This window comes from Leopardus geoffroyi, chromosome C1 (genome assembly GCF_018350155.1).
Source record: "Leopardus geoffroyi isolate Oge1 chromosome C1, O.geoffroyi_Oge1_pat1.0, whole genome shotgun sequence".
Lineage (NCBI taxonomy): Eukaryota > Metazoa > Chordata > Mammalia > Carnivora > Felidae > Leopardus > Leopardus geoffroyi.
The window spans coordinates 175,943,534-175,958,821 of NC_059328.1; the positions used below are offsets into that span (position 1 = coordinate 175,943,534).

Below are 15,288 nucleotides of genomic sequence, written 5' to 3' on the forward strand. Positions count from 1 at the left end.
AATATTTTTTCAGAGAATAATCCATAATATACATGTCATAGTGTGTTTTTAGCAAATGTTGCCAATATCCTGATATCATGATGGGGTATTTTGTGTCCTTGTGAGTGTCCACATCTCTTCCTTTACTGTTTTTTACTTCCTTGGATTTCATCGCTGATTTATTCATTCATTTATTTAGTCCATTGGGCATTTGTTTAACACATATGATAGACTTGGGTTGCAATCTGGAATTTGAAATGCAAATTAGCCATAGATCTCCAAAAGAGGGTTTTAATACAGGTCAAAGTATAAATTGAAAAGAGCAAATAGATTTGAAAATATTTAGAAGGAATAATATGTCAGGATGGTATTGAGAGTTCAAAATCAATGATGATTCAGGATTTTAGACCAAATGTTGTTAACAGGGAAAATTAGAAGTAGAGAAGGGGGAAAATGTGTTCCATTTTAGACCTTTGATATGTCTAGATTTTTCAAAGGCATATCAAACAATAAAATGCCTGTAATAAAAATCTCTATTCCTTCTGGCCAACTCTACTTTGTTTTTATTAATTCATTTCTTTTCACAAATATCTTTCATGTGTAAAAGCATTGTTGGATGTACTCGTGGTATGGGGGTAACCAAGGCATTCCTCCAAAGAAAAGTTCCTCTGTTCTCCAAGTTCTGGTGTATTGCTTAAGTAACACCAGAGTGAGGAAAATAAATAACAACAACAATAATAACATCATATGTATAAGGTGACTGTATATATATATATATATATATATATATAATACCCATATATAATACCTATAGGTCATGTATAAGGTGACAATACATTTCCATTTGTTTAGGACAGTTCTGGTTTATCTCTTTTGTCCCGGTGTAACTGTCAGAAGCATTACTTTTATCTTAAAACTTAAATGTCTTTATTTGGATTATAAATTCTACGTCCCTCTTATTTATATAATACTTACCAGCACCAGGAACTTATAAATTTTTTTTTACTTATTTAATACATGAATTTGAAAAAAAAGTTATAACTAGAAAAGCAAGGACCTTTAATAATGAGGGTTCATAATTTAGAGGATATGGTAGAAGAAAGAACATAAATATTATTTCTTACATAGCATTGAATTTTGAGAATATAATTTTTTTACAAATGAAAAGTTTAATACATTATAAATTCGCATACACCTATATAATTTTTAAAAGTTGTGTCAATTAAGGCTGCATTTGAATGATTCAGAGGAGAGAAGTTTCATAATTTTTAAATTTCTAAATCATATAATAGGCCATAATTTTATAAATTACAAACATCAATTTTAACTTTGTTGCTTCCTTAATGATTAAAAAATGCATACTTTAGAATTTATGTACAGAGAGCTATTTGATATTCTATTATTGGTATATTTAAAAGGAAATCTGTTTCTAGGATAGAAGACATTTTTAAAGAACCTGTCCCATTGTGTTTATTTAGGAAGGTGATACGATTTCATAGTACATGAAACAACGTACCTTATTACATTTTTTTCTGAATAAATGTGAGATTAAGGTATCACGAGCTATGAGTAAACTACTTACCAATCTGCTCAGTCCCACATACTGCTTCACTGTTGTGTTACAAAGGCATCCGTAAGGAATAGAGGTCTTCAAAAAGTAATATGTTATTGTAGTTAATTTAAATTGCTTCAGTAAAATGTAGGTATTGTAATATACTAATTATCAAATATTTGTGAATTTGATATTGGGAAGTCTTAATTAAAGACACAGAAACCTCTCTGGGTAATAATCCTCTGTAACCAGTTTTTAATACTGTCATAAAATGGGTCTTGGCTTCTTTGTTGGTGTTTAACTAGTCTAAGCTCAGGGAAACCCAGCATAAAGTGTGTGTGGATAGGAGCTCATTTGGTTATGTGAGTAGTTCTTTATGTAATCTTGCCTTTGAAATCTAACTCACTCAACTCACTTTCTGTCATTTCCTTTACTAAATTATTTTTCCTCCTTTTAGAACGGGACCTGTTTGGAGCAGAACCTTTTGACCCATTTAACTGTGGAGCAGGGGATTTCCCTCCAGATATTCAATCAAAATTAGATGAGATGCAGGTGACTGTTTTAACAGATTGGCTTATAAATGGTTTATTTCTTTTTAATATGGGACACAGAGTATGTTATATACCAAAACTACCCTTTCCTTGAATTATTATCCCTATGAAAACTTACTTGAAACAATTACTTTAAAATAATCATATGTATTTAGTCCTAAAAGTGTTCCTACAGATGCTAAGGATAAGGTTTTATTGTGTTTTGTTTTGTTTTTAATAGTACAATTTACAGTGACAATCAGCTGGTTCTTTTTTTATACAAAATTGCGTGGATTTAAATGGTTCATTACTTTGAAATCCAAAAATTGCAGGGTCATTGCACTAGACTTAAAGATTTCAACTCAGTTTTTAACAATTATGAATTTCAGATTGTACATGGATAGATGAAGGAAAATCTTTGTGAGAGTAAAATCAGTCTCTTTTAAAAGAAGCATTGTAGTTATGGCTCATAACTTCTGGGTTCCTATTGAAAAAGCAGGCACCCAGTGACAACTTCTTTAGGAACATAGTCCAGTTGGGTTTCCATTTCTCTCTCCCTCTTTTATTTTTCAATTCTGAATTGCACTGAAAGTTTGAAGGTATTGTGGGCTGTGATTAATAAATAATCTTAAAAGCACCAGGAAAAAAAGTTCTCTTTATATTTGTCCTTTATATTTTGGTGGTTATTATATCCTATTTTTTATTGAAAAGACTTTGTGTATGGTAGAATGTAGGCAAAGACCAATTATATGAAGCTGATTGGGAAGAGGCAGTGAGTGAAGAGAAGGAGTTGTTGCCACTTATAGGCAATGAATTCTCTATGCTTCATTTCCTGGACAAAAAAAATTAATGGTGGATTCTGATCATCTAACACTGGTGAAACACTCCTTTCTAGAAAGATAATATAAATATCCTTCCACTCATTTTGGACTACAGCTATGAAGCACTCTTCTTCTTTTCTAGGTATTATGTGAATTTCTTTATTGTTTTAGAGATAATAATGCCTGCATCTTAAAAGTTGCATTATTTAACATACACCTTGAGATTTTCAAAGCATATGTTAAAACAACATTTCTCAAGTTGGGTGATTCATAATTTCCTTTTACGTGAAAAAAATTATTTTAAATCCTTTATATTGGCTTAAATTGTTATAACATTTCTTAAAAATTTACCAAAACAGGTATACATAACTTATTCTTATAGCTCCGATACAACTATTAATTCAAAAATTATAAATTAAATAAAAGCAAAATTACAACACCTAATAAAATTGATTTAAATTAAGAACTTCAACAAGGTGGATGATGTTATCTGGCTGAAACTAAAAGCACCAATATCCAACTTCTGTTGATTTCGGCATGTATCCTGTTTGATGGTACAATTTCTCTCCCTCTTTTCTATATTTCGAATACTATGAAACTTTCACTCAAATAGTGCATGGTTATTTGCCAAGAATACTTTATTTCATGTGAAATCAATTCCTCTCCATTTTCAATAGTTTTACCAATTAGGTTTATGCTACTTGGGGCTAATGCTTTTATTAGAACAGACACAAACATGGGCACAGTGGTGTTTGTTCCCAAGCATTAAAATCATAAAGAGTGCTTTTCTTTTAATGTTTTTTAATTTCCACAAAACTGAAGAATTTTCTATAGATTTTTTAAAATAAGCCTACATCTCCAGATTTTTGTAGGAACTAACTTTGAGAGACACTGTATTGGAATGATTTAGTGATGTGTTAGTTAAGTAATGTTAAGCTATGATATTTTTGCTTTGGTTTTTGTTTTGCCATTTCTAATATTTTCTTAATGTCTTTTTTATTCTTTTCTGCTTTCATGGTGGGTAGCGCCAGAGATGGTTGGTATATCATTTTCATAATAATTTTAAACAACTTACAACTCCTTAAAGCTAAAACCTTAATATTTGCATGCTCTACTTAATAAATATCCAAATAGCAGTTTCATATGGATGTCTCTGATTATTAGTTGTGTTTAAAGAGGTTTTATAACTCATATTTTAAAGTTCTTTTTTCAATGATGTAGTCATTATTGCATTGTCTACCTCATTGCTTGTCTGTTTTTTTGTTTTGTTTTGTTTGTTTGTTTTTCCTTAGTTCAAGATTTATTGCAAGGTCACTTTAACTAAAGTAAAATAATATTTTCTCCATCTAAAGTCTATGACAACTTTTGCTATTAATCTTGTAAGCCTAATTAATCTAATGCACACATTTGGCTACTATTTTTATCTTTGCATATAATGTAAAAACATTAGAGAACAGTGGGTGTGTAAATAATGAGTTAATAAGCCTAGTGAGATGTTTGGGTTTTCTCTTTAATTTACAGAGGAAATCACAAAAATATCTTGTGCATGTCAGAAGTTAACCTGAAATGTTAAGCCATATTTCATTATAAATTGTTGGAAAATAAAATATTTGTTTGAAATTAATAATGTTATTTAATGTGACATAGTTTAAACTTTCTGGTATGTGTCACTGACAGACAAATCAGTAAAATAGTAATGATAACCCAGATGTGTGATGTCTAAGTTATAATAATTTAATACATTAAAAAAGAAGCATGGCAAATCAGTGAAGGATGAAAGAATTTTGCATTAAGGGGTTGTTAAATCAACTGGTTACGAATTTGGTAGAAGATCAAGGTACAGCTGTAACTTACAACAAATATCCAAGTAAATTTCAGAAAGATTTGTCAGTTTAAAATGTTAAAATACAATTGAATATTTATCAGACTTTTGAGTTGGAAAGAAATTTTAATACAGAAAAGAAAAAATGTACATTAGTTTTAAATGTACACATTTAAGGTAAATGTAAAATATGTATACAGAAGAATTTCTATAGTTCTTTGTAGTTTTTTCTTTTCTTTTAAAAAATCTATAAATATATCACATGCACATAATTAAAGTAAAAAGACACATAATTAGAAAAGTAAACAATCAGATAAATAAAAAAGCAGTAGTTCACAGACCACCAGGGGCTAACATGCATGTAGATATGTCTAATTTAATCAAAGAAAATATACAAATTAAACAAAGAACTAGAAATGCTATTTTAATCAAGCAAATTAAATATTTTATTTCCTTATTAATGATCAGTGCAAGTGAAAATATGATGGACAAGCACTCAGTCATTGATGGGCAAGGGTCCATCCATAGCATCCCTTTGGAGATTTGTTACTAATACTTATATTTCTTTTTGATATCAAAAACTTCAATGAAGTCTATTCTGAGAAGAAAATGACTCTAAATGAAGAAAATATCTACGGACAAAAACATCTAGTTAACTTTAAGAATAATTATAAAATACTAGATACAATTAAATCATATTACAAAGTTAATAGAGGGGCACCTGGGTGACTCAGTCAGTTGAGCGTCTGACTTCAGCTCAGGTCATGATCTCACAGCTCGTGAGTTCGAGCCCCACGTCGGGCTCTGTGCTGACAGCTTGGAGCCTGGAGCCTGCTTCGGATTCTGTGTCTCCCTCTCTCTCTGCCCCTAACACACTCGCATTCTCTCTCTCTCAAAAATAAATAAACATTAAAAAAAAATTTTTTAAAAAGTTAATAGATTCATGGTTGCTGGAGGGAAGACTAGTGAAGAGACAGTAGGAATAAGGGGATTAAGAGGTACAAACTTCCAGTTATAAAATAAATAAATCACAGGGATGGAAATAAGGCATAGGAAATACAGTCAATAATATTATAACTTTTATGGTGACAGATGGTAACTGCATAATGAGCATTGCATAATGTATGTAAATAGTGAATCACCATGTTGTACACTTGAGACTAATGTAAATTGTATGTCATCTATACTTGTATTTTTTTAAAAATTAATAAAATATTATATAATCATTAGCTTTATGGGAACCCAATATAGAAACTTTGTTCTCCTAGATTTTAAAAAAAATATAAAAAATTATATATATATATATGTGATACATTAAAATAAATAAGAAAGTTGTATATAATATATAGTTTTTATACTGTTATTAAAATTGTTTTTAAAAAATCTATACATGGATGAAAAGGAGACTCAAAGGACATACTTCAATATGTTCATAATTCTTATGTAAGAGTGGTTTTCCTCCCTTGATATGCTTTTCTCTCTATTTCAAAATAAAAACATGCAACTGGGCAAAATATTTCATATAAAAAGTGAATCATTAATAATATATTAGAAAACCTAAATAATTTATTAATAAAATTATTCTTTTGTGTGATACTAGTTTACGATAACTTTCATCACTACATAAATAAAATAAAGCCTCATTTTCATTCAAAGTTTTACAATTCAAGTGGATATGGAACCTGAGGAAGATTCAGTGGTCATTAAATCATGATTTACTAAATGGAACCTAGGAGGGAAGGTTAGAAACTGTGAGAAATTTTATCTGAGGAGTAAAGAAAACCAAAGAGCAATATAACAATGTGTCTGTTAATGGGGATGATTAAATTCATCTATGGGGATTCCGAAAGGATCCTTCTTAAATCACTATGGAGATATTCTTGTAAGAGATCTACATTTTTAAATTATTGAAATAGTGACCAATCCCTATTTTACTTTGATTGCTATTCTGCCTTTCAAACACTACTAACACACTGATAAGTAGTTGAAGTGATAGTGGTTTAATTTCAGAATGAACTGAGAAAAATTTTAAAACACTGTATGGTAACAAATCTTTCAAAGTTAATACATATCTACACTGTCTGCCTATCTATCTATCTATCTATCTATCCTCTATCTATCTATCATCTATCTATCTATCTATCTATTTATCTATCATCTATCATCTATCTATCTATCTATCTATCTGTCTGTCTAACATAACAGAAGATGATCTAGGACACAGATCCTCACATATCCAAATAAAATATTTATAAAATTAGTTAATTTATACTATCTTCAACTTAAAGGTTGACTTTCCTAAGTACTTGGCAGCTGTTTAAAATATATGCATACATAAGGTAAAGTATTTCTTCTTGTGATAAGAACAGCCTTTTTAAAAATAACGGTAAGTATTCTGACTTTTACTCAACTAACTGTAATTTGTACTGTAAGTTCTGGGAAAAAGTTTTGAAAACCCTTTGCAGTAGTGGCATTGCTATGTGGCGTTTATAATGTAGGTATAATGAAGAGCATTCTCCGTGTTAACAGCAAATGAGGTGTGGCTTGCAGTTTTAAAATGATTTTCTTCTACTGTATGATAATGTTCACACTGAATTTGTAATAAGATAAGTATGTTAGACACCTGTAGTAAACAAAAGTAATTTGGGGCAATGCAAAGAGATACACAACTGGCCAACATACAAGTAGATACAGTCTAATGAAATAAAATACAAAGGAGAACAGAGGACCAAAGACTTCTTTCTGAGTGATGTTTTATTTTCCACAAGAATAGTCTGTTTACATTTTCACTCACCAATAATATGTCACATGGTCACCCCAAATTACAAATTACCTCCCTGAACAAAATTTCAGTTCTGTTAGTAAGAGAGAAAGGTAAAGTATACATATAGATAGATAGATAGATAGATAGATAGATATAGAAACTGCCACCGTGCTTCTACAAAAAAAACCTAAAATGTAGCCCCAGTTCCTTTCATTAATGTGAGTCCCTGCTTTTTCTCTCTTCTTTGGCAGGCCAGTGTGCATAGATTAAGAGCAAGGGTGGGGAGAGAGGAGATGGAAAACTGGAGATAGCCCATTACCTTATGCAAAAATGAAGAGAGCTTGGAGTAGAGGACAAACTCTTGCCACTTTTTTTAATGTTTATTTTTGAGAGAGAGAGATACAGAGAGAGAGAGAGTTTGAACAGGGGAGGGCAGAGAGAGAGGGAGATACAGAATCTGAAGCAAGCTCCAGGGGACTTGAGCTGTAAGATCATGACCTGAGCCGAAGTTGGACACTCAACAGACATTCATGCAGGCACCCCTTGCCACCAACTTTTAACACAAAATCTTAGGAGGAAGAAAACTTTTCACAGCAATTGTGTACTTGCTCTCAATAAGTCAGAGACAACTTAACTTCCAGAAACATCTAAAACATGCTTAGGGGGAGTGAGACTCAAAGCTACAACTTGCAACTGTAAGAAATAGCAGGACGGGGCGCTTGGGTGGCTCAGTCGGTTAAGCGTCTGACTTCAGCTCAGGTGATGATCTCACAGTCCGTGAGTTCGAGCCCTGCCTCAGGCACTGTGCTGACAGCTCAGAGCCTGGAGCCTGCTTAAGATTCTGTCTCCCTCTTTCTCTGCCCCTCCCCTGCTCATGCTCTCTCTCTGTCTCAAAAATAAATAAAAACATTAAAAAAAATTTTTAAAAAGAAGAAATAGCAGGACTAGTAGAGGAAGCTTCCTCCATTAGAAAGTGGTCTGCACATAGGATATGGCATTGTGTTTACTAAAAGTATTTTACCTAGCTCTGGACAGTGGCAACCAGGAAGAAAAGATGAAAACTATAAGGCTCTGTTGAACCTTTCATCAAACTTGAGGTCTAGCTATCTTACTTATATTTAAATGAATATTGATCTTTAAAGCCAACAGAGGAAATTTAAACTAGAGTAGAATGGCATTACAGATTTTATTGAAATAAAACATGTAAGTCTTAAAACTACTTAACTCCATATATTTCTGTTTTCCTTTGTCTTTCATGCATGCTAACTTCACATATATTTAAAACATTTAAAATGCTAATGGGTGTACACAACTGTCTGGGATATACGCCAATATAAAATTTTCACAAACCAGCATTTGACATATTTTTTCTTAGCTGATCAAAGCATGAAGATTTCAACTTCTGTTCAGAGACTCTTTATTTCCTGATTATCATTATTATCATTATTATTATTGTCATTATTGCCATAAGCATTTCCTATTTTAATTATTTTACTCTGTTTTACAGGAGGGGTTCAAAATGGGACTAACTCTTGAAGGCACAGTATTTTGTCTCGACCCATTAGACAGCAGGTGCTGATGTCAAGAACAAGAGATCCAGATTTGTGTTTAATTTGTTTTCTATACATATACATCATTCATTATTATTTTATGAAAGGTAGTATTCATGTGCCAATATATTTTTGAAAATCTTAACTTTTTGAAAATTATTTTAGTAAAATGTTCATTATTGATCTATAACATTTATTTCAAAAACAACTAATTGTAAAGTAAATCATACTTTTATGTTCCTTTCTGTTTCTCTTGTAGATGAATTTATAATCAAAAAACAAATTACCCAAATATCTGTCTTGTGTCTGAGTTCTAAATAATTAGCATCTTGAAATTTGTGTTCATTCTCCAGGCTGCTAGTTTATTATTGATTCCCAAAAGCCATACTTTAATGATACCTTTCAAAATCTTGACAAGATATACCAATGCCAAGCTAAATATGTTCTATATTCAAACCAATAAACATGTTACCATCCATTAGACAGATGTTATTTTATGGATTAAATGTTGTTCATGTCATTGCAAAATGCAAACTTTGAATATAATGCCACGAGGTCATTTGTAGCAAGTAAAATAGCAAAAATATAATTTCCAATAATAATTAAACCAAATAGAGTATTTGTTAGCAAAAACAAAGTAATAGTGTTATCTATTATTATCAGTTATGCTCTAAGTCTTTTATTTATTTCATAAATAAAGATTATGGGAAAAAATGAAAATTTGCTCTTTGCAAAACACTTAATATTTCATTTCTAATGAGATAAGATAGACACCTATCTAATGAGATAAGGATTTACATTTCTAAGCATCTCAACATCATCTGAGCTAATATTTCCTAAAAAAATATTTGGAATTTAGGCTGTCTATGGTTGCAATGTCTATTACCCATGTATACTTTACCAACTATATTTTTTCTCACCGAATAATATTATTCTTCTCATATTTTCTCCTTTTCATAGATATTTTCTCACCAAATTTTATTTTGTGATGACCCATTAGTTTTGATATTTTGAAATCTATGACAACTATTCTTTATGAATCATCAATATTATTTAGCAAATTTAATTTGTATTTGTTTTTGTTGAAGTCAGAATCTCATTTTTCACAAAAACCAAGTGGCTTCTCAGTTTGGTTCAACATAAACAATAAAATTTTCTTGTACTTAATTCATAATGTGTTGATGAGCTCTGACCCTTAAAAATGTTTGTTTCCTATGCATTTGCCCATTATGTAACAACCTTTAATTTGTACTCAGTGCAAGAAAAATCTATGGTCAAAATTTAAAATTTGGTTCATCACATCATAAGAAAAATAGATTAAATTAATGAAAATATGCGCTTAGATTAGGGGTAGATCTTAAAAGTAGATTTTTATTTTTACTCATGGGAATTTCTGTCAAGTGCTAAAGGTACATATTCAGTAGGAAAAGAAATCAAATATGCTTATGCAATATTATATTTGTATGTATCTTCATGATGTTCTATGGTATATATAAACCTTGTTTTCTGTTATCTGCTAAGTTGTACCTTAATTAGAGGTTAGTATATGTTTCATAAAGAAGAATCTTTATAATTTTGTTTGTCATATAGTATTTTGGAATTTGTATAATGAGGATGTTTAGAAGCCATTTCAATGGCTTTTTTTTAACAGATAGAATTTGTATTTTTATTGTACTTTAAAAAGCTTTATGTAATAGGTATATATTTAGCAGCCATTTATTATCAATGGTAACACAATAGAGTACTAAGATGGTATTTGCACACTTAAGACATGTTACTTTACCAATTTTTAATGGTAATCGGTTCTGCTACTGGCATGACTAAATAGTACATAATTGGTCATTAATTATGAACATTTATTTCACCAGTGCATTTTTATGAAGATCCAGTTGAAAATTGTATTTCTATGTAAACTCAATGATATGTTTGATTTTGCTGAGAATAAATAATTTTAAATAAATAAATGGTGTAATTTACTCATTAAATAATCTCTAGTGAAGTTAGAAACATTCTGAAGCTACTTACATAACAAAGTTTCCTGGTCATAAAATGAAGCCTAAGAGAAGAAGGAACGAAGGAATAGAGGAATGAAGGAAGGGAGGCAGGGAAAAGAAAGGAAAGGGATTAATGAACTTTACTTTTAACTTCATTTCTTATAGCCCACACACATTTTAGCTGCATAAGCAAATACCATTCAGTTGTGGAAACAGTGGACTTGGTCCTGCTGGTGAGATAGGTCATAATGTAGTTTGTGATTTCACTAGAAGCATCTGGTGCAATAACGTAATAAGAGGTATTATGTAAATACCTCTTTTCAAAATTCAGAGCCTTTTTAGCCTGGTAACAATGTAAAGGCTTTCTTGGCAGATAGGCTTTAAAAGGTGGAGTTGATAAAAGATCTGAGTTGTGGCTCACTGGAATATCATGACGTTTTGAGCCTTTTGAAAACAGATTATTAAGTATTTTAAAGATTCACAGGACTCAAATGCACAGCGTTTGCACACCAATGAGCAATTCATCGATCTATTCAATAACGTTCATTTTTGACTCACTTTATGTGATAATGTATATCATGTGGGTAAGAACACATCTCGTAAGTTTGCTTACTTAACATTGTTAAATTGAAGACCGGATTTCTGCCTTCAGTTAGTTTACTGTCATAAGGGACAAGTAAGGCAATACATGAACGAATGCGTGAAAATATGTACGAAAGTACCGTGTGAACCAAAATCTTCCCAGAGAATATATATATTTAACTATGTTTAAATGTGGGTACGTAGCACTGGCTAGTGTCTACAGTGTTAGCTATCCAGTTCAATGGCAACAATTTTCTCTTCGTTTATTTTATTTTGGATTTGAATTTTTTTTAAAGTTTTGGTCCCATTATGGGAATTTATGTTCAGATAGAATTTCTGATAGATTTGCATTGTCTCATTTCTAAGTTGTTTTTTTTTTCTCTTTTTGATGTTATTTAACATAACCATGAAAAAAAAACTGGCTGCTAATATTTTTCTGTTCCAGTGTTTCCGTATATAGTTCCAAATTCAATATTTGTTCATGATTTTGGATTTCAACCTCTGTTAAATTAGTTGGAGAATCTTGGACTCAATTTTGACAACTAAATCTCAGACTCCACCTAAACTACACTGTTTATAGGTGGCAAACACATTGCTGAGATAATCATGGCTGGTATTGCCCTCAGATCCCATATCTCAGGCAGGAAGGACCTAACAAGTGTCCCCTCCTTCCTAGATAACCTCAGACAGATTCTCAAGAACTTCCTCCTTAAATGTCCATCTCATAAATGGAACAAAACCTTAATTCTTATACACTTGTTTCATGTCTTGATCATATATTGTTAATGTCCAAATGTAACCTACTTCTTCTAGAAATCCTGCATATAAAACATATTTTGTCTGGATTCATCCAAAGTGGATTTCCTTACCTTATTAAGGAGACCACCAAAAATAATTTATGCTCTTCTCTGTCCTTGCTTTCAAGTAAATTTTTGCAAAATATGGAGATTACATTTCTCTGGAAGTATTTCTTTCCACTCCATGGATTCTAAGATACACTACTTCCTAAATCATAGATAGATAATATGCAAAATATGGCATACTTAAGTTGAGTTTAACGTCCCATTTCAAATATTTTCTGACATTACATGATAAGTTGAAATAGTGAAATTTCTATGCCATTACATTGGGTTTTGTGTCACTTAATGGTACCACCGTAACTATAACTATGAATCTGGAAAAATTTACTTTATTTCCCTTAGCCACGTTTTTGGCGTTCATTCAGATGCATACTCAAAATTCACTGAGTCAGACTTTTCCAGTTTGCATGCAGGTCTGTCTATAGGCACTTTGGAATATGCATTAAGGCATTTAAATGTTGCTTTCTTTCATTAAGAAAACCCGGCTAGAAGCTGTAAGAATTACCTTCTTAAAAGGGTTCTCCAGTACCCATTGAACATAATTAAGTTCTCTATTAGAGGACGTTCTGATATCTGATGACATTTTCTTGGTAATTTGTGCTTTATTGAATTATCATTCATATGTTTTGCAAAAATAAATGAAATACTGTCTTGGAAAATCTTTTAAAAACATTTTTTAAAGTTTTTTTTTTAACATTTCTATTTATTCCCCAAAATCTTGAGGAAAAGATTGCCTTGACATTTTTATATCCTGTGGTGCCAAGCACAACACTTTTGTCCATAAGCATTCAGTAGAGGTTCGATTCTTTAACATACTTCTTGCTAATAATGTGAGCTAAAACTTCATAAGCTCTCTGTGAAAGAAAAGAACAGCATGCCTTCCAAGTGAATGTTAGGAGAAGATAACCACTTTGTTTTCTCTGATTAAATCTTTGCTATTATTTTAACTTTAAACTCACTGCAGCAATAATTTGCTAAATAAAGATCTTGACGATTCTCTAAGTGCATCTAACAACCACTATAGAATCATAGACTAAGGAAATTTGGCCCAACGGAAGGAGGGAAAACAAATGATTACTGAGTTTCAAAGAGGTTGTGAAGATTTAAAGATTAATATTATATAATTGAGAGACATTCCTTATACTGAAGGGGATGGAGACCAGTATTTGTTGAACATGTGTATTAAGGAATGATAGCTATAGATTCCTGCTGTATCTTTCCTTGAAGCCCATATTGCGGTCACACAGTTTTCTTGGTTTTAAATATTTTTAAGCTCATTTATTTGTCCTTAATTTTTATTGTCCTCTTACTTCAAATGACATTTTACGAGAACATGTTGGGGCCCTTCCCAGTTGACTACTCCCTCCTCTCTGTCTGGCCAGGCTGCTGTGTTCTAGTCTGTTCCAAAGGTCACTTGTTCCAGTTGAAATAGCTGTCTGGATGGCCTGGAAATAATCCAGAGACTGGTTCTTTCCTGCAAAGAAAGCAAAGAAAGATGTTTGTTTCTTGGCTCCATTTTGAAAAGGAAAAATAAAAAATGTTATGGCTAAATCTACTAATAGTTGAAAAATTAATATAACCCTGGGACCAACTTGAAATTGTTATTTTCCAACGTCTCATGTCATTTTGATTTTTTATATAATTTTAAAAATCAGTTGTTTACACTATCAAAATCATTAAGTAATCAGTTTAGGTAGCTAAGTGTATATATAAGAAATGTATGCAGAGAAATTTTGGCAAAGAGATATACTGAGTTCTCTCACAGACACAAATACACACACTCACACTCTCGCTTTATTTAGCAGGTCGGGTCTTCGTTTATCTTATTCTTGGTATCTGCTTTAATTAAGAAAAAATCTTAGGTTGTGCTAGACAGTACAGGGGATGGGAAGAGATAGGTAATGAAGGGATAGTCATAAATATTCAAAGATACCAAGTGATCCACACTTGGCAAATTGGCTGTGCACAGATATTTGACCTGTTCAGTTTTCAGACAATTTGGACCATTTGTAGGCTAGAGAGTAATACCTATGATGCAATTATGTAAAAAGCTGTTTCTAAAGTGATTCCTCTTTAATTTCCCTTAGTTCTCTGGTAATGCTTGTGGTTTCCATCTCTTCTACATAAAAGGAATTAAACAGGAAAATACCTGAAAATAAGCTGGCCACTTGTTCCATTACTTTCTGCCATCTATGGCAATTAGAAAAACAAATATTACTTAGAATAACTTGAGTTTGAAAATTTCTAAACTAGAGCTTACTTAAAATTTTAAGTAATTTTTAGTAAGATTACTTATATAAACTATTTGCTTTAGAATATCTCAGTCTGATCTATAGAGAATCAATGAACTAGGATTTAAAACTTCATACTTTGGTGGTACACTTGTGGGTATAGCTCTGATCTGAGCCATGACTTTGGAAAAGTCATGTAATGTGGGGTTCATGAAGTTCATGAACATTAGCTATTCTTGGCATAAAAAAGGGATAAAGTCCTCCAAACTAACCAAAGATTTAAAAAAGTCATGGAAACCACATATTTCATCTTTTATTTACATACTAGTTTAAATAAATATTGAATCAATGTCTCCTAGGTAAATAGTGCATCTAGCTGGCAACAGTCTCTTAAAAGGCAACAGCAGAGACCACAAAACTGTCCCAGCCTTTGTATCTGTTTATAATCTCAAAATGTGTGTATAGGATTCTATCCTTTTAATAAAAGTTGAATGCAAGGCAAAAGCATGGTTCTAAGATTCTCTTTTTTCTCAACCTTTCCTACACCTAAGGATACATTGAAAGGTCTTCAAGCATAGTTACACTGGAGAAATGGGGCCTATG

The 15,288-nt window shown here is 31.5% G+C and overlaps 1 protein-coding gene across 33 annotated transcripts in view; it reads left to right on the forward strand.

The window, feature by feature from the left end:
• GULP1 (GULP PTB domain containing engulfment adaptor 1) overlaps nt 1-10,982 on the forward strand; it is a 274,031-nt gene extending 263,049 nt beyond the window's left edge. For 29 of the 33 annotated variants that reach the window (XM_045480463.1, XM_045480465.1, XM_045480487.1 and 26 more), the window contains 2 exons: nt 1,989-2,083; nt 8,976-10,982. In XM_045480463.1, the coding sequence (XP_045336419.1) occupies nt 1,989-2,083; nt 8,976-9,047 (167 nt within the window). In that variant the 3' untranslated portion in view covers nt 9,048-10,982. Of the gene's footprint in view, nt 1-1,988; nt 2,084-3,907; nt 3,919-8,975 lie in introns of all 33 variants that reach the window. The other 4 variants (XM_045480470.1, XM_045480474.1, XM_045480475.1 and 1 more) reach the window with 1 other exon arrangement.
• The last annotated feature ends 4,306 nt before the right edge of the window (nt 10,983-15,288 follow it).